Here is an 18,902-nt window from a genome sequence, read left to right on the forward strand (position 1 = left end):
GGATCCCAAGTCTCATTGCTATTTATTGTTCCAGATCAGCTCTGCAGAATCCCTGCTCTGCAGAGGTGGGCTCTGGTTACTGGCTGTATGTCCAACATTCATTTGCAAAAAATGCAGATGTTTTTATAATTTAAGAGAATTCAGGCTGTTTTCCTGTACTGTGTGTTTGGATACCAACATGTTGCCTACTGGGAAATCTCTTGCTTGCAAAGTACTACTCCCATTTTCTAGGGAGAAAGTCTGATTACATTCAGATTAAGGGGAATGTTAACCTCTTGTCTTCAGGGCAGAATGTTTCCCTTCCTCCCGAGCATGTGCTGCCTGCCTGGATTACAGCGTCCAGTTGGTACCCAGGGGAAGTGGGGCCCAGGCCCTGCTGTGGGTCCGTGGCGGCGGATGAGCACGCACACCACGGCTCTGCCCACCGGCATTTATAATGCAGTGACATCAGGGCCCTGCCTGCGGAGGGGGGGACCCACAATGCAACACGCAGCAGACGTGGAGGCAGCTCCCTGGCCGCTGGCATCGCTGCTGCAGGCAGAGACCCTCCATTGTCAGCCCTGGGGGGGGCAGTGGGGCCAGGCCCTGCATGGGGTTGTGGGGAGAGGCTCAGCGGTGGCAGGGCTGGTGCTAGGGGCTGGCTGGAGGGGCCTGGGGGGGCTGTCACGGGGGGGTGTCCTGCGCTGTGGGGGCTCGGGGTGGGCTGCCCCTGACCCGCTGGGAGCAGGGGTGCGATGAGCGCTCAGGATGAGCAGTTCCAGGCAGCAGCCCCTGAGCCAGGGGCTCCCTCCGCCGATGACGGCATGACCTGGTGGTACAGGTGGCTCTGCAGGATGGCCGGGGTCGCCGGGGGCCTGTGTAAGTATCCCCGTCCCCTGGGCCAGACGTGCCCTGCCCCGGTGCGCGCGTGCGGCCCAGTGCAAGGGTCACTCTTGCTCCATGAGGCGGCCTTCTGGGGTCACTGGTTCGTGTCTGCTCCAGAGGGAACTGTGCTGTGCTTGGGGCAGAACAAAGAGCCCTGGGATGGGTTTCTCCAGCACCCAGGGACGTGCTGTGTGCGTGCTGAGCCTCCAGAGCCTGGGCTCGGGAGAAGGGGCATCCCGGGGGACCTGTGAACCTGTGAGTTTCTGTCTGGGCATGGCCCTCGGCGGGAGCAGCAGCCGAGCCCTGGCGCTCTGGGGAGATAAAGCTGACCAGGCACAGCAGGGGCAGGGCTTGGAGAGGGGCCATTGAATCCGGTTCATGCCTTGTTGTTGGGTGTTTGCATGTTCCTGCAACTTTCTTTCCTGTCCTGAATGTTGGAGCATGTTTCATGCTACTCCTGCTGTAGATTGCTGATGGCTTGCCTGTGTTTGCTTTCTTGAAGGTGAATAATGGACTTAGTTTGTGTTGTGTGTTTTTAAGGGGTTTAATGTTGGACACAGAAGAAGGGAGACAGCAGACAGTGAAGTGAGTTGGCTGTGCTTGGAATTACCTGCTGAAAAAAACTTTCCCAGGGAAAGAATCTTTGCAACTTTGCCAGAGATCAGCCTGTCCTGTAGTGCTGTTTGCTACGTTCTGTGGAGAGATTAATGGCTCTTAAAAGCAGGAGGGACTGTTATGACCACTTAGTCTGATCTCCTGCAGAGCACAGGATGGATAATTTCTTCTGCTTCAGGTCTACGACTTCGAGAATGTTTCCCAGCCAGTGCAGTCAGCCCTGATTTATTCCCTTGGCCATGGTGTTTTGCCTGATCCCCCTTTTTCCCTGCCCCTGCCTCTTGCCTCAGGACTTGTCTGCACAAGCCCCAGGCATTTTTGCAGTGGACCCTGGAGCCTGTGGTGGTGTTGGGCAGCCTTGTTCCAGCCCCTGCTCGCGGCTGGGGAAGCACACGCTGCTCTTGCTGTTTCATGTCTGAGGTGCTGAAATCCCGGAGGTGTGAAAGGATTTGGTAGGGCTGCTCTTGCGGGGCGGAACGCGCCGGCCCTGCCATGCCCTGCCTGGGGCCCGTGCTCCCGGCCGCGGCTGGTGGCCAAGGGCCCAGCTGGGACATGTCTGGAGTGCAGGGCCCAGGGTGGGTTTAGTGCAAAGGCGTTTTCCCATGGCCTGGTCCTGCAGCTGCAGCCTCGGTGCTTTCTGGGTGCCTCTGGCCCATGCAGAGCTCAGGACACGTGTGGATGGAGGATGCTGCTGGGTGGCGTCGGTGGCATTGCCCGCCTTGTGCTAGAGCAGCACACAAGTGCCTTACAAATGTAAGTCTTTGAAGACTTTTTTCTCTCGGTCTGCATGTTTCAAAGCAGATGAATCGTACTTGGATTGTTTTCCCAACCTTTTGTTCACATCTCTGAGAACTCGTGCCTTGTTTTAAAGGGAAGCTAAGAGTTTTGCATGGTTGTGTGTCCTGGGTTCAGCTTTAGCAAGACATTGGTAGCGTCAAAGAGCCAGGCTCTCAACAAGATTACTGATGATCTGGGCAGACATTTGCCCTTTAGCCCTGACAGTCTCCCTTCATGAGGCTTGTGAGGCACGGAACGAGGCAGCACTATTTCCTCTTACAAGCAGGTAAATAGGGAACTTCAGAAAGAGGCAACCCTCCAACCCCCTGTGCTAGTAATGGCTCTTTTCAAAACGCTCCTTGTTCAGCCTCACCTTGTTTAAAGTGGACAGTTTGGAAAAAGGGTGACTAATAAAACAGCAAGGCTGGAGTTTGCTGCTGTGTTTCAGAGCTTGCTATGAGAAAACAGAACCCATTTAGAAGGGTTTTGAGCAACTGGATCATGGTCCTGCTCCAGGGCTGGATTATTTATGACAGAAGGAAAAATTCCCTATAGAAAGGAAGAGAAACTTTGTTAGCAGAGTTGAGACTGGGAGATGTCTACCACATGCAAACACCTGCAGCACACAACTCGCTTAAGCCAGAAGGGTCCAAGGGCCAGAGCAGGAGCAAGACAAACAAGGTTCAGGATCTGTTCTTGGCTCTTGCGCAGGCTGGCTTGGAGATCTTGGCCAAGTCCCTTGTGTTCCTGTTTGTAATAGGACAAGGAGAGTCTGTGGCTTTTGTGAAATGCTCTAGGAGCAAAAATAGGATTGTGATGAGGACAGTGACCAGCTGCTTGAAATGAATAGAGCCTTTGTGTGTGGGGGGGGTAGCATTCTTCTTTCTCCATTTTAGCTTCCAGTTATCTGCTTCCTCAGGGATTTGAGATGGGTTAGCAGTTGAACAAATGGCAGAACTGTGTGTCTCCTGTAGCTTACGTGCCATTGAGTGTTATCTGGATTTTAAATCCATTGTGAGGCTTTGTCTCTGGCTTGGCAGCTCCATCCCCTTTTGGCTACTGAGGCAGGAGCCAGCCCTGTCCTGGTGGGACAAGGATGTGCGAGGCTGCTGCGGGACTCACTGCTCTGCAGAAAAGCCCAAAGGTCACCAAACTGTTACCAGTGGCTGCTGGCTTTGGTTGGTTGCTTCCTAAAACCAGGAGATCACTTACCTGTGGGGTGACCTTAGATTGCTCCTGTCACAGCCCTGCACTTCTGTTTTCCAGTCTGATAAATAAGGAACTTATTTATGTTAAGGGAACTTTGAGGATTCAGCAGTGACTGCTGAAAAGAAACCTTGCAAACTTGTGCCAGGCTTTTGAGGGGCAGGACTGCCCACAGCAGCTCTGCCTGCAGCAGCCTTGCTCAGGGATCCCCTTAGCGAAACAGGAGCAGCCATCTGAAATATCCAAACCCAGACTGATCTCATTCTTTAGACGGCCTCTGCTGTTCTTCAATGTGCTGCTGATGGTCTGCAAGCAGCGTTTAAGGGTTATGGAATGTAGCTGGAGTTGTGCATGCGCTGCTGCCTCCTGCCCAGGCTGGGTTCCCGGTGAGCAGCAGGACCTGCTGTTGTCAGAGCAGGGAACAAGCGTATCGAGTGCTGGGGATGCTCTGCAAGTTTCATGAGGCAGGAAGGAACAAGCAGACTTGGCATGGGCCCTGCTGCCTCGCTCCTCAACTTGCATGACAGAGCCGGGAGTGTGGGGGATACTTTGGGCTCTGCTTTATCCGCTTCCATTTATATTAGTGGACACAAACTTGGCTCTTTTCTGCCCATCTCTAGCGCAGCACTGGCAGCGTGTGGCAGAGGCTGGATTCACCTCTGCTTTATTTATTGTCTTTGTGCCTTGGTGCTGCAAGTCTTGTTTTTGCTGAACTTCCCCTGTGCTGCTTGGAGATGGGTGCCTGCTGGGACCTCTTTGTTCTTCCCAGGACAAAGCAGTAATTCCTCAGCAACTAAAACCCAGGGTGCTGCATATGTGACTCCATGCAACAGCAAGTGCTCTGTTCTCTGCAAGTGAAAAAGTTGTGCAAGTGTCGTGCTAAGAGATCCAGCACTTGAAGGAAAAGGGTACCTGGCTGGAGGAGCCAGGATGAAAACCTCTCTACTGCATCTTGGGCTCCTGTTCAGGCCATCAGACTTTCCCAAGAGGCCTTCTGTGCTGGTCTGTACAGTGCCTGGAGGGGCCAGCCAAGGCAAGGGCTCTTCTGAGCAGTGCCTGCTTTGCAAAACATGCCCAGATACAGGAGAGCAGCATCATGCTGGTGTGGTTGCAAGGTCTGGTGTGGGCAGAGCTGGGAGGAGCAGCCAGCTCTGCCTGCTGGGTCTGGCCTCGCTGCCCCCGTGGGCACACAGGATTGGTCTTTATAGTTACTGAAACCGCTTTGCTTTCCAGCCTGTGCCTTCGCTGGTCTCTGGAACTGTGTCACCATAAACCCCCTGAACATCGCGGCTGGCGTGTGGATGATGTGAGCAGAGTTGCTTTTTTCTTTTCCACCGGGAGGGTGGTTGGTTTGTTAATGGAGCAAGGGGCAGAGCTGTCTGCTGGGGCAGTGGACATGAGTTCTTTTGTTTTTTCTTTACCCCTTTTTAGGTAAACACTGAGATACCCTTATCCAAAGTATGTCTGAGGCTCAAGGGTTTGGGAATTATCAAAGTGTGGGGAGAGCGCAGAGCGGTCCAGCCCTGCCATTCCCTTCTGCCAGCAGCGGCTGGTCTCTGGGGGTGGGGGCACTGCTGACCCTCCTCTGGGCCATGTGGGCAGGATTAACTCTGGTTTGCTCTGTCTGGAGGCTCAACGCCTTCATCCTGTTCCTGTGTGAAGCCCCCTTCTGCTGCCAGTTTATCGAGTTTGCAAACGCCGTCTCTGCAAGGGCAGACAAGCTGCGACCCTGGCAGAAAGCTGCTTTCTACTGCGGGTGAGAATGCTCCTGGGGTGCGTTGTGGCGCTGAAGTCATCCCGGGAACTATGTTGGGATGCATATGGGGTGCCAGAATGCATGAGCATCCCTACATCCTGCAGGGCATGGAGCCTGGCTTTGAGAGCTGCTCTGTCTTGCAGGATGGCTGTGTTCCCTGTCATGCTCAGCCTGACGCTCACCACGCTCTTTGGAAATGCCATTGCGTTTGCCACTGGGGTGCTTTATGGCCTGTCGGCGCTCGGCAAGAAGTAAGAGAGCACTGTCTGCTTGTGGAGGGGAGGGGAAGGTGGACCTCCAGCCCTCACCCCATCTGCCTTGCTAAGGCTATGCTTTCCTCTTATACTAACCATGCTTTCAGGTGTAAATGGTGCCAGAGGACATTTCCCTGCCATCACCTCTCAGGCCTGGGGAGGAAGGTCCTAGGGTTTGCTGAAGCTCTGAGCTTTTCCTTGGAAGCTCAGTCTGGGTTGCCCTGTGGGTCCCAGCTGTCTTTATGCAGCGGCTGGGCAGATGGGCCCAGCTCTGGGGGCAGCAACCCACTTTGGTAGGGTTGGAGAGGGCCAGCAAGTCTCATTTCACTCCCAGCATCCCTCAGCACAGAGAGACCCAGGCCCCAGTTGTGAGACCTGTCTGCTGGGTGCTGTACCCACCATGGTGGGCATCTGGAGCCCAGAGACCCACTATTCCTTCTCTCTGCAGGGGAGATGCTATTTCCTACGCTCGGATCCACCAGCAGCAGAAGCAGATGGATGAAGAGAAGCTCACGGGGGCCCTAGAGGGACAGGGTCTCTGAAGCACTCGAGCTCAGGGTAATCTCTCCTGGACACTGAGGTGGTGAAGCTGTGCAAATCCACTGCCCTTCCCTCTGACCACTCCCCTCTCTGCTACACAACAATTTTCCTGGACACTGCAGCGACTGGAAATCTCAGGGGCTGGGGCAGGCTGTGCCCTCTTCTCACACCAGCATCCAGACTTCAGTGTGTTGGCTCCTTTCTACTCCTCAGCCAGATATCTCACAGTCCCCTATTCTTTAGGTTTTTGTGTTTTGTTGTTTGTCTTTTGGGGTGGTGGTGGTGGTGTTTCTTCTTTTCTGCAGAGGTGTTGGCTTTTGAGTGCTGTTGCCACAGCCTGAACAGGTAGCCTTTCTTTGAAGTGATGCCTACAAGGAAGCGGAAGATGCAGAGCTCCTTTTGGAACTGCTGTCTGCATGGGGTGAGGAGGGACAGAGCTGACATACCAACTCCTTGCCTGCACTGGTCTCGTGGGAGTCAGGAAGCTGCTGGCCTCACACTGGGGGTGACCTGCCATTGCACATTACATGTTTATAGTAACACTCCCTGGTGTGGCCCTTCACAGGTATAACACATGAACGCGGGGTTTGGCAATGTACAGTGCTGCTTAAGCTTGGTCTTCTTCCATTGAGTATGGGCCAGTTAGGGCAGGCATGGGGACGGACTTTCAGCAAAAAACCATGCAAAGACCAGAACCATCTCTGCAGAGGAGCTGCCAGAGTTGCTGGGGCAGATCCTGGTACCTACAAAGCACAGTCCCTGCTTCCTCTGTGTAGAGCTGCAGGCACTTACTGCAATTTACTTGAATTACAACAATTAATTACTTTGTCTTAATAAGGGTGCTTTTCTTAAGCTTCACTCTTTTCATGTGGAAGAAGGTGAATAAGGTTTGCTTTACCTCAGCTGGGAAAGGGTATGATTGCTTGAGCCAAGAGGGTTTTTTTGTCGGTGTTAAGGAGCATCCTCTTGTAAACCTGGGACTCTGCTCCATTCCCTCTCACTCTCTTCTTCTGCTCCTATGACCCACCCTTTCCCATAAGGGACCTGCTTTTTGCTTCTGTTTCGTATTGTCTTTGGGCTCATGTTCTTTCTGTATCAGTCATGTGCTGGTTTTGTATGGGGAGGTATCATGCCCTTCCTTTGCAAACACAAAGTCTGCACCGTTTCAGTTTGGATAGCTGGGATGTCTTGCTTCTTTATTGCAGGCTCCATCAGTGCTTTTCACATCCTGTTTTCTGTTTGCTTTGTAACATGCAGAACAAAACTGCTCACAAAGCTCAGACCCCCCTCTTCTTGTTAGGTTTCTTCTGTGGAGGGTTTTTTTTTTTTCACATGATTGCTTTTTGTTGTCATTAGGAAAAGGGGGAATAATTTTGTTCTGTTTATTTAAGTATTTTGCTGAGGGTCATTTTCTTTGGACACGGGAAGAAGGAGTGCTCTGTTTCCTGTCCTTCAAAGGACTGTCTCATCCTGCTGGGGGGAGTCTCTGAACCCTCTGAGCCCTGGCTGCTGTGGCTGAGATGCTGTAACTGTAGAATCCTATTTCAGCCTTCAGAGCATTTCTCAGATTTCTGAAAAGTGTGTTGTCTTTTGACCCCTTTGTTTTCTTCTGGGCCACTGGCTCGACAAAGTTTGGTTTCCCCCTCTCCTGGAAGAGAGAAGGGAGGAACACTGAGCTGTAACTGCTGGGCTGGAGGCTGGTGCTCGCTTGGCAGCCATGGCAGGTAGCAGCTATGGTGAGCAGTGGCGGTGGGGACTGCAGCCTGTTCTTCATCCTCTGCCCTGGGAGCAGAGCTCCCGCTGCCACCAACACTCTGTGGTCCCATTTGAATCCCTGGGGTACCAGCGGGCTTGTGCTGTGATCAGGGAAATGCTATTGGAGGCTGACTGCTGTATGTCAGATGAGTCTGTCCACCAACCACTCTGCAGCTTCAGAGCAGCGTCATGTTGAAAAGTATCCAAATTGCATGTCCTTCCTCTGGATATGGTGTATGTTCGCATCAGGGGAACACCAGCACATCCCTGGCAGGCCTGGAGAGGTGGCTGGGTAGGGAAGTAGCCTGTGCATTGCAGCAGGAGCAAAGCGGTCCCTGGAGATCGCAGGGCTAAGCTGCCAGCTAATGATAGGTCTTGTTTCCTCCTTGGAGTTCAGGGAGGTGTGAGGATTTACACCAGTCAGGAGCGCGACTTGCGTTTATTTACACACAGGGGTGCCTGCAGCTGGATGCTGGATAACCACTTTGTGCTAAGCCTCTTTCCCCCCGGCCTCTGAGCCATGGTTGCTCTGGCACCAGCTCGTCTGGGATGCAGAGTAGGCCTCGCCAGCGCAGGTGCAGCTTGTTTCAATGAAAGCTGGGCCATTTCAGAGCCCCAGGTTCTGGGCTGATCCCTGCTGCTGCACGCAACACATGAGCCACTGTCAGGGAACACAGCCTCCTGCCTGGGTCATGCTGCCCGCAGCAATGGGGTGCTGCAGGGGGAATACATGGCAACCCGTGGGGTACCTTAGTGGTAACAGCCTCTCTGCTCTTGGAGCCAGAGGTGTCCCTGTGCAGCACCTTTACTGGCTAGTTTGAGTGCTGAGTCCTGCCTAGCAAACAAGACATCTGCTGTTATTTCAGGGTGTTTTGGGGACTTAAGTAGTGCTTAGTAGAGGAATGTTGCATACTGATGCACGTAGCTACGAGCATGTCTTTGGTAGTAACTGCTTTGTGAGTAGTTCCACGGTAGCTTTAGTGACAGGAGGTTAAAAGCAAAGCAGAGGTGATAGAGAAACATTTGCAGCCTGGTCTCCATCTGCGGTGATGAACAACAGAGCTTGTAGGACCCTCGCTGGCTTCATCTGATTGTCCTCATGCCGCAGACCAGTAGCAGTCCCTGTTGCAGGCAGGTGCTGCTCTGGGTCACTTGGAGGGCTTGTGAGAGGAGTTGTTGTGACAGTTAGTGGATGGTCTGACCTCCGTGTGGACGTTTTTTGTGGAGATAGAAAGGACCTTTAGAGTAGTAGCATCACAGTAGTTATATGCCTATTCACATTGCATGGTGGTTATTAATTTTGTTTAGAGGCACCATGGGGGTGCTTGGAGCTGTGTAAGGATAAATGAAGTTAAAAGCCTGCTCTAGAGAGAGATTTTACAGGCTCAACCCAATCCCTGTGGATGGCATCCAGGCTAATGGACGGCTAGTCCACAGGGTCTCTATGGAAGACGTTCTGCTTGCCAGGTCTTGGAAAGGTCTCTGGGGTATGATGGGGCAGAAGCTTTGTTACTTGAGAACTCAAGAGCGGGTGATGCATTGACTGTAGTGAGTTGTTGATACCAAGTGTGGAAAGACACTGGCAGCACGTGTGCACTTGGCAATGGACTGTTACACCGTTCAGCATGAGCTGTGCACTTCTTACCCAGGTGCATTTATACAGCTGCAACTCTTCCATGTCCCATTCAGTCATGAAGTTGACAGCACTTGTGCATGCTAACTCCACTATTTCCTGGGGCTGTCTGTTGAGCCTGAAGAGTAGAAGCTCACCTGCTGTGTGCCCGGACTTCACTGCTCTGGGCAGGAGCTGATTTTGTAACACCAATTGATTCTCTATGTGTGCAGTGAATAAAAAGACTATTCTACCTCTGCAAAGAGCCACTGTGATTTCTCAGCTATAAAAACTGTAGCAAAACTGCTCAGACTTTCTATATTGAAGAAAGGAGTCACTCAGAAAATACTTCTCCAGTGAGGTTCTCACAGAACATGAAGAGCCCAACCTCATTTCATATTTGGGCACTTCCTCCTTAGGCCAAGCCCTGGGAAGCTCAATTAATCTTTGTCATTTTTTTAACATAGGAAAAAAACACATCCACTGTCTTCAGGGAAGGGTTTCTTTGGAGTTAATATATTAAGACCTAGTCCATAGCCATGTGAGCAAGAGAACACTTTAGCACAGGGCTACCATAGATCCTGATCTTCAGAAGGAAAGAAACATCATATTCCAGCCAGGACTGAACTTTCTGGAAAGGGGTCTCAGCAGCACAGGTTGGGTCTAATGCTGAATTTTCTTTGTGGGTTTGATTTTGGCCCATCTGTTCCTCTCTTGTAGGCTGCTTAAAATCAGTGATCTGATAAAGCATATCTTCAGGGATTTCTCTCATCTCCTGCTGTAGGGCTTCTAAATACTAGCTAGCATATCTTGAGATCTGGGTCAAATACATGCTGTTACCCTGTGCTTCGTCACAGTGGGCTGAATGTTCTGGGAGTGGGAGGACACAAGCATCTCCACCAACTCTTAGGGTGCCAAGGGCATTTCAGGAGGTTGAACAAGTGCTTGAGCAAATCATCTCCCAGTTCAGCCTTTGTTGTTCTGCCCTTCTGGGTGAAGTTGTATGTGATACTCAGCAAGGCCATTTGTTCCTTCCATAACCACCTCCTGCAGCTGTGTTTTACCTGGGGTTAGGCTCTAAATAAATTATAATGTCCTTAGTCCTGCAGGACACACAGGAAAAAGGGAGAAGACAATTTGCTACTAATTATGCAGTTGAAATCTTAAAGTGGTAGAGGTGGAGGCTTCACACACAACTGTGATGGAGGCACATCCACCTTTCTTTATGGATGAGTAAAACCCTGTGGGGGGAAGCACCCACCCCACTACATTGTCAGAATCCACCATGTCTTTCCTACAGTGAATCACTTGCACTACAACTGAATGTGTGTCTGTTTCTGTTCTTTGTTTTTGTCTTGGATCTTCTTTGTGAACTGTATTTGGTCTTGTTTTTTAAGCTTCTAGTGTAATGCGTGTTTTTAGAGCAATAAAACGTGGCAGCTTTTAATACAAAATATCTGGCTCTGCCTCTTTCACAGTCCTTAAGTACCAGAGACTCATCTGGGAAGCTGCAGGCTGCTGTGGTTCCCTTGTCACAGTCCTCATCTGCCTTTCCCATCCCACCCACCTGCAGCTCCCTTCTTCACAAATCAAGGCAACATCTCGCAATTGGAGGCAAAACCATTTTATTCTTGCAACTACATGATGAACTTTTGCCAGAACAGCTACAGCTGCTGACTGTGCTCCAGCCAAACCCTCAGGCTCTCAGGCTGCTTTGGTGGCTGCTGCACGAAGCACTTGTGGTTTTTTTGTCTGCAGCATAAGTTTGATTTTTCAGGACATCTTTATCTCTAGCCTGGTGCTGGTTACCTGGTCCCATACTTTGGGTTGACCTGTTGCCCGGAGCGCAACATGTAGTGTTGAATAATAGGAAGAGAAGGTAAAGTTCCAACTGGCAACTTCTATATCCAAAGCGAGATGATCATTGCTGCCCATTCCTCTCCTATTGCCTTCACAGAGAGCTCCAGCCACTACCTCCATCAGTGTAACAGTTTTCTTTGTTGCCCTTGAGCATGTGGACAGGACTGGTAGCCTGGCACAGTTGGCACATGGCAGCTCCTACCTCATGAACGACCTCCGGCCAGTTCTGAAGAAGGCCTCGATCTGTTCTAGGGACCTGCCTTTGGTTTCTGGAATGCAGCAGCCTGTGAATAAGATGTTCCCAGCACAGATGACAGTGAAGAACAGGAATGGTACCTCGAGGCCAAAGGTGTTCTAGAAGGTGGAGCAGAAGATGTGAGCTGGTGCATAAGGTGTCAGGAGGGGCTGCAGAACCCCCTCTCAGGGCAATACCCACCACAGCCAGGAGGAAGGACTGGGTCAAGGCAAAGGCTGTCAACCAGCTCACGACGACACAGAGGCCCGAGGCCACCCCACGGGCTTTCAGAGGGAGGATCTCTGACATGAGCAGCCAAGTAATGGGGCCCCAGCCCATGGCATAACCTGCAGGGAGGAGGAGTAAAGGGAGGCTGTTGAAGATTTGAAGCCTGCTGAGGAGTGCAGAAGAGCCTTGTGCAATCCTGCCCTGGGCTCCATCAATCTTTATTCCTGCCCATTCATGCTCTGTCAGCCCTCAGAGTGACTTCAGATACTGTCTCTCGTGGTCTTCCAGGGATAACTGCCTCCCTTCCACCTCCAAGCCAAATCTCTTTGCTCTGCATCACCCTGACTGGGTAAGAAGAGTTCCCCCAGTCTGGTACTCAGCCCTGTGCTGTGAGTCCTAGGCTCTCACTCTCTGTACCTACCCATTATGAAGAACATGGTTGCCAGAAGGGGGATGAGGGTGATGTAGTTTGTCGGCTCAGCAAAAGCGTTGGCAGAGCTCACCAAGGTCTTGTTGGCAATAGTGCCATTCTGAGAAGCTGGCACAAAGTGGATGTAGAGGCCCATGGTCAGGTTTGAAACCAACATGACACTAGCTGTGGAGAGATGCAACAGCACAGTGGGACTGATGGGTGAGTGATCCTCTCTATGCCAATGACTGATCTGGGAACGCCTCTGCTTAGGAGCTGGGACACCACCTCACTCCCTGCCCCAGTTCTGTATGGCTGAGCATAGGAGGAGTTTCCACTCCTGCATGTTTGCAGAGCTCCTGCAAGTCCTTCAGTAAGAGCTGCTCTTGCACAACAGTACACGAGACGTACCTGATACAAAAAGAAGAATCTTCCTCCCAGCTTTATCCATTGACACAGCAGCGATCGCCACTGAGAACAGACGTACCAAGCCAACAAGAGCTGCATCATACTCTGGTTTCTGCAATGGCAAAAGCAGTGGGGAAGCTGAGGTGGGAGAGCTGGGGAAAGAGCAGGTTCCTACATGTGTTGTCTTGACGCTGGCTGATGACTTTGTCAAAGCTGTTTTCCTATAGTAAGAGACCAGAAAATCTGAAGCTCAGCGAAGAGTGGGGAAACAGTGGGTCCAGTGCTGCTCCCCAGCCTCACGCATCCTCACTGGCTATTGCTGCTAACCAAGTGCTTTAAAAAATGCTCCACAGCTGGGGTTGTGGGGCTGCAGGGGACTTGGAGCATAGGGCATCTGGCGCTAAAGTCAGTGCAATGGGAGCACAAGCCCAACCCCAGGGCTCACCAAAATGACGGAAGTTTTCTTGAATATTGACTGCAGGTACACAAGGATGCAAGTGACACCCGAGAGCTGCTGCAGGAACCTCATTCCCCCTGCGATCAGGATGGGCTTGTAAAGGAAAGGGTCCTTGATCTCAGCACAGGAAACACGCCGGCTCTGGAAGGGACAAAGCCAGGAAACCGAAGTGCGACTCCCTCTGAGCACCACTGTGGCTCCCAGAAGATGGCTCAGGACTTGCTTAAAGGAGGTTGGATTGTGTGGCTGCCAGGTAACCCCCCCCCATGCTGGAGGTGAACATCCTCACCTGCTTCCTCACGCTGTCCTTGATTTGCTCATACTCCTGCATGTAGTCCGTGCCCTTGCCCCGCAGCCAGCACAGTGACACCAGCGCCTCATCCTTCTTTCCCTGGGAGAGCAGGAACCGGGGCGAGTTGGGCATGAAGCAGAGCAGGACGCTCATCGCAAGCACGGGCACCTCCCCAGCGACAGCCAGAGAGCGCCAGTCCAGCACCAGCCCTGCCGGAGCAGCACAGTCAGGAGCAGAAGGCACATCAGGAAGGATGTCCTGGTGCCTCCACATAGGCAATCCCACAATTTAAATTTAATAAATCCAGCAGGGAAAAAATTGAGTTATTGCACATATTTTTCTCCTAGAAAAGAAGCATTTTCAGCTGACAATACAGGGAAATTCCAGCAAGCTCCGCAAATCTTAGAGTGTCCAGCAAGATCCTGCAGCAACCAGGGCACATGCTCACAGGAGGTGCACACACAGTTCATTGCGTGCGGCTTTTCAGCCCTGGCAAAACCTTGGCAGGACCTGGGTCTGTAGGTGCGGTAGTGGCCATGATCCATGCAGGATGGGTTCGTCCCTCTGGGTGCACTCACACACAAACACACACATACAAGGGCAAGGCACGCAGGGGTGATCCTCTCCAGGCCCCCTGTGCACACCTGAGTTGGTGGCTGTGAGGGAAAGGAATTAATCAACTTGCTGACAAAGTTGAAAATAAACTCCCCTCCCGCAAGGTCCCACGGGGGTTTCCTGCCCTCTGAACACTGAGGTACTTGCCCAGCGCATACAGGAAGAGGGAGCCCAGCACTGCCATCATCTGAGGGCAAGCGCCCAGCATGCCTCTGACCCCAGGATGGGAGATCTCCGAGATGTACACCTGGAACAGGACAACACCTGCTTAACAGAGCTCCAAAACATGGCTGTTGCCACCAAAAGCTGAACCCTGTCACCTTGCAGTGATCCACTGCGGCCAAGGGAAACCCAAGCTGCTGGGAAACTGTCCTCTAGGGGTGGGAACCTGACTGGTCCAGCACTAGCAGCCTTGCAGGCACCTCCAGTTTCCTCCCTCTCCCAGCATGGGAGAAGTGCTCCTGCAGCACACTCAGACTCCCATTACTGGAAAGTCGTGCCACAGGGTTGCTCAATGCCCGCCTTCCCCTCTGCATGGGACATGAGCTCAACGTTTGGTAAACGCTGAGGGAACCACTGCTGGGAGGAGCAGGGCAGGGCTGAGGACTTGCCTTCCCTTTTCTGCAAGCAAGAAAGTCCAGCACCCTGGGACTTTCCAGCGCATCTTCCCCAGCCCCAGTCGCCAGCCACAACGCTGGATCTCTGCTCATGCCTTCAGAAAGCAACGGGATGTCCCAGGCTCAGCTACAGCCCCGTCTCCTGCCGCGCAACCCCCAGCAAGCTCCCTCCAGTGGCACGTTACCGGGATGGAGGCGGACGTCACGCCGCCAGCATAGCCTGTGAGCACGCGGCCCAGCAGCAGCATCCCGATTCCCTGGGCACCGGCCATCAGCGCGTATCCCACGGCGGAGGGCAGTGCCGAGAACATGATGCTCAGTTTGCGGCCCAGGCGGTCGTTGAGGAGCATGGTGCTGAGCCCCCCTGCCGCTGCCCCCAGCATGAACACTGACTGCGGGGAACACAGAGAGGGGGCCCGGTGGGTCTGTGCTCCCCCGGCTCTGCCTTCCTCCGCAGCGGGGACAACCCCGCTCCTTACCCCGAACCAGGACGCTGTGTTCTGGTCCAGCCTCAGCGCGGGGTTGGGGTGAGCCTCCAGGGCAGGGATGACGGGTGAGGGGTAAACCAGGGCAAAGCCGAAGCTGAAGTTCCCCAGAACAGCGGCAAACACAGCCAGGTAGAGACGCTTGTTGTGGAGGCTCCTGAGGGAGGGACAGAGCAGGAAGGAGGGGTGCCCTTATGACACCCAGCAGAAAGTTTAACTCTGTCTTGCAGCTTCCCCAGCCTTGGCTGAGACTCTGGTGACACCCATGTGGTTTCCTGGGAAATGGCCCTGCACAGCACCAGGCTGAGGGTTTCTCCGAGTGGAGCAGCAGCTGCTGCTGCCGTGTGGTGGGGGGCAAGAGCCCATACCCTGAGCAGTGCACCAGGCAGCTTTCAGAGGGTTCAACAGACCGAGAAAAGCAGAAGCTGGAGCCAGGCAGCAGCCGGCTCGTCCCAGTACAGCAGGGAGGGAGTTCTTTTCAAGAACCCCATCGGGAACATGAATCCCCATGAGTCGAATGGCCCAAAAGCACCCACAACCGCAGCTCTCCCAGGCAGGCTCATCCAGCACTGCACACCCTAGGCAGGATGAGACCCCATCTCAAGGCAACTCATCAATAGCAGCAGCATGAAACAGCTTTTCCACCAGCTGCCCCCAGCCCAGTGCTCTGGGGATGGGGGGCACAGCCCACCCCGCAGGCAGCCCCGCGGCCCGGCCCAGCCCGGCCCTTACTGCAGGTACTCCCTGTCGATTCTCTTGCCAGCCTTCTCGGGAAAGGTCCAGTACGAGGAGCCCGTCCTTCGGACGAGGGGCTCGCGTGCGCTCGGCTCCATGGCAGTGCCGTGTCCGGTGCCTGTCACCGTGTGGGTGCTCGGGGCTGCGGGTGGGGAGGAAGAAGCAACGGGAGGCGGCGTTGCCTAATCACAGAAATCTGTGCCTCGTGGGCTCACACCCGGCTGCTGCTGGGGAGGAAACCGGGGGGGGGGGCGGAACCCCGCTCGGCAGCGAGCCATGGGAGAGTGATGATGCCCTGCAGCCTGCACCTTGCTCCCAGGCAGCGCCTGTTCCTCCCAGCTCACATCAACGCAAATGCCCATTGCTTGCAGTGGCACTTACAGGGACAACCCTCGCAGGACCATTTCCTTTGCTGAGGCCGCTTCTCTCCCCTAAGGAAATTATTAGCAGTCAGACTGGCCAAACACTGCTGCTTTTCACAAGGGTAAATTGCATCTGTCTGAGCCTGGGGAAATGTTTTCAACACAGACCACAGATGAGGAAAAGGAAGGAGAGGAAATGAGAGGGAGGTGAACATGGAAGGAGCAGGTGAAGGGGATGAAGAGTGCTGATGAGGATGGAAAAGCGGAGGAGGGCTGCCCACCAGTACCTTGGCCCCCTCACCCTAATTCCCCAAGCCTGTAGGGCTCTGCAGACAGCATTGTGCTGAGGCATTTGCAGGTCCCAGCGGGCTGCAGGGTCCAAACTCACCCTGTAGGAAAAGGGAATGCACCTGCTGGGGTTGCATTTTAATTAGCGGAAGATGTCTTTCCCTAAACTACTGTGGTGCTCCTCTTATTTCTATCATTCATCTTAGTCCCTGGTGCTTTTGGGACCATGTAGAGGGTTTCTGCACCCCCAAGCCTGCATGGGAGTCCCAGTGATGCTTTGGTGTTAGCCAGGATCTCTTCCCTCCAAGCAATCTGTTTCCCCTTCTGCAACCGCCAAGTGCTACATTTAGTGTCTGATCGATGGTGAGGATTTACTGCTGACTCAGGTGCTTGGGGCTCTGATTTCACTGCAAGGAGCCCAAAAGCAGAGTGGTGCAGCAGGGGGTCTGGGGGGTGGAGGGCTGCAGGATGGAGCTGCTGAGGCTGCTCTGGCTAATAAAAGGCTGCAGGTGCAGAGCATGATGGTGCTTACTGAGGAACGTGATTTCTGGAGCTGCATCTGTTGCAAGGTAAGGGTTGCTCTCCTTTTCCTTTCTGACCCTTGTTTTTGCTATAAGTATCTCTAGCAAGGAGGAAGTCCTGGGTTTGCTATTTTGTTATCTCTGGCTTTTTCCATTGTGGAGCTGCTTGGCTGCTGATTTTGGGGACTCTGGTGGGGCTGAGAGTGCTGCCTCATGCAGGGTCAGGCCAGCTCTGGGCTCATGCTTGTTGCAGAGGTTTGCGAGTCTGTCCTGGGGGGGAATTGGTTAGAGCAAAGGTGTGAAACCTGAATTGCTGGTCTTGTGTGCTTGAGTTGAAGAAAGGCTTCTGGGTAGGTTGTTCTGTTGTCTGTGTATCCTATGGATGTTCACCTCCCTCAAGGATAAAGGCTGGGAACTTCCTGTTTGCAGAGGCAAAATCTGCAGCAGGGAGCAGTGATGTATCCTGATGGGTTGGGGGGGATTGGTGGCGTGGGGTGCTGACCTGACTGTGCAGGCTGGGGATGTGGACAGGGAGAGGACGGCTCAGAGCAGACGACTTTGAAATGGCTACCTGCATGCAACAACAGGGTTGGAGCCCCAAGTGCTGCCTCCTGCCCCAAAGGGGCTATTGCCTGTGTCTGATTTAATTCTCATGCTTCAAAGCAGCTATTTACTGACGAGTCAAGCCTGTAAATGTGCGTTGGCTGGTTTTGCTGTGTTTACGTGATAGTTTAATAACCAAGACTTTTCCCTACATAGCCCTGTTTGTGGGAGGCTTTTGGGAGAGAGCAGGGAGGTATCACTAAGGGTGCCTGGGGCTGCTGTGTTCCCTTCTTGCTGACCTCATGGAAGCGTGTGCATCTGTCCCAGACCTGAAGTCCCTTGGACATGAGGCAGAGATGAGCACTCAACCCAAACTCCCCTGCCCATTATATCTGGGGGAAAAACTGTGTTGGAGAGGAGGGCTGAGGCGGATCTCCCCGAGTCGCGGAGGTTGTCTGGTTTCTGTGTAGATTTGTCAGTTACTTGAAGCAGGAAATCACTTTGTGTCTTGACGAGCCTCCAAGCACCTGTAATGTGGGAAGCAAAGGGGAGCCTGCCCTGTGGCTGAGCTCCTGGGCAGGCCCTTCCCTGTGTGCAGGGGACAGTGCCCTCTGGAGGGAAGGGGGGGGGCCTTAGGTCACCCAGTGTTCCAGCATTCGCTTTTGGCGTGCACATCCTCTCTCTGCCCTCTGTGGTTTCTTCCTAGTGCAGTATCGCTAAGGAATAAAGCATCCATCAACCTGTCCCTGCTCTTTATTTCCCTGGAGACTCTCTTTGCTTGATGTAGGTCCTACCAAAACACACAAAGGGTGGGTAAGATGAAAGAAGACTCCACATCAGCAGAGTCTCTGGTGGCCTGTGCTTGGCCATAGGCACAGGGAAGAGGCTCCTGCCCCATTTGCCACCTCAGCAGCAAGTGGCAGGGCTCTAGGCCCTTGAGAGGGAGCCAGGAGGAATGAGGTTGCCCACTTCAGGAAAGCAACAAACCAACCTGTGGCCAATTAAAGGGCAGTCTGGTTTTGCTGAGAGCTGTTGGCTGCCTCAGCCAGGGTGATGCATTGCTCCAGCTCAATAGGACCATCCTCCCTCTCTGACAGCTGTGCAATAGATCATGAACATATGCAAAGAAATAAACTGCATCAAAGCCACTTGGCAACTTGACTAACTAAATTCATAACTAAATCTCTGTTCCTCTTGTGAGAGAGAAATCAGTCATTCCTCAAGGCAATTCATCTCTATTGCTCATTTGGCCACATCCTTTCATACATTTTCCCTCTAAGTCTGAACTGGTGATTGCTGGGTCAAGATGCAGTGATGTGCAGGGCCTGTGCTGGGCTCAGGGCATCCCCACAGCTGGCTTGCCCTTGTCTGGGGCAGTTGCATCACCCATGTCGTGCATCGCTGCAGCAGAGTGGGTGTTTTCGTGGGTGCTGGCCTATGAGTGGCTTTGGGTAGCAAGTGGTCCTTG

The 18,902-nt window shown here is 53.1% G+C and overlaps 2 protein-coding genes across 3 annotated transcripts; one reads left to right on the plus strand and one right to left on the minus strand.

Annotated features, from left to right (window-relative positions):
- The first annotated feature begins 649 nt into the window (after window positions 1-649).
- CACFD1 (calcium channel flower domain containing 1) lies at window positions 650-9,642 on the plus strand. The gene is made up of 5 exons (XM_061352366.1): window positions 650-858; window positions 4,696-4,768; window positions 5,093-5,218; window positions 5,362-5,469; window positions 5,921-9,642. Exons 1-5 carry the CDS (start codon window positions 735-737, stop codon window positions 6,012-6,014), a joined length of 525 nt encoding a protein of 174 aa, XP_061208350.1. The 5' UTR covers window positions 650-734; the 3' UTR covers window positions 6,015-9,642.
- A 1,345-nt stretch (window positions 9,643-10,987) lies between these two features.
- SLC2A6 (solute carrier family 2 member 6) lies at window positions 10,988-15,860 on the minus strand. 2 transcript variants are annotated; one of them, XM_061352364.1, is made up of 10 exons: window positions 15,718-15,860; window positions 14,980-15,142; window positions 14,686-14,892; window positions 14,031-14,130; window positions 13,266-13,477; window positions 12,965-13,117; window positions 12,523-12,631; window positions 12,124-12,297; window positions 11,676-11,821; window positions 10,988-11,593 (listed from the first exon to the last, which is right to left on the minus strand). In XM_061352364.1, the coding sequence occupies exons 1-10, from the start codon at window positions 15,816-15,818 to the stop codon at window positions 11,438-11,440; spliced, it is 1,521 nt and encodes a 506-aa protein (XP_061208348.1). In that variant the 5' UTR covers window positions 15,819-15,860; the 3' UTR covers window positions 10,988-11,437. The 2 variants fall into 2 exon arrangements, with proteins under 2 accessions (XP_061208348.1, XP_061208349.1); XM_061352365.1 differs by lacking the exon at window positions 14,686-14,892.
- Window positions 15,861-18,902: the final 3,042 nt, after the last annotated feature.

The sequence above is a fragment of the Neopsephotus bourkii genome, unplaced genomic scaffold, assembly GCF_033783945.1.
Source record: "Neopsephotus bourkii isolate Nb327-2 ecotype Australia unplaced genomic scaffold, CSIRO-AGI_Nbou_v1 NB_659, whole genome shotgun sequence".
In the NCBI taxonomy this organism is placed as follows: domain Eukaryota; kingdom Metazoa; phylum Chordata; class Aves; order Psittaciformes; family Psittacidae; genus Neopsephotus; species Neopsephotus bourkii.

Excerpts from the sequence above, each read along its gene's own strand:
- SLC2A6 (XM_061352364.1), bottom strand. The coding sequence starts at position 15,818 with ATGGAGCCGAGCGCACGCGAGCCCCTCGTCCGAAGGACGGGCTCCTCG. Across the intron at positions 15,143-15,717 it reads ATCGACAGGGAGTACCTGCA|GAGCCTCCACAACAAGCGTC; the intron begins GTAAGGGCCGGG and ends TCCCTCCCTCAG. Across the intron at positions 13,118-13,265 it reads AGGACAGCGTGAGGAAGCAG|AGCCGGCGTGTTTCCTGTGC; the intron begins GTGAGGATGTTC and ends TGTCCCTTCCAG.
- CACFD1 (XM_061352366.1), top strand. The coding sequence starts at position 735 with ATGAGCGCTCAGGATGAGCAGTTCCAGGCAGCAGCCCCTGAGCCAGGG. Across the intron at positions 859-4,695 it reads CGGGGTCGCCGGGGGCCTGT|CCTGTGCCTTCGCTGGTCTC; the intron begins GTAAGTATCCCC and ends TTTGCTTTCCAG. Across the intron at positions 5,219-5,361 it reads AAAGCTGCTTTCTACTGCGG|GATGGCTGTGTTCCCTGTCA; the intron begins GTGAGAATGCTC and ends TCTGTCTTGCAG.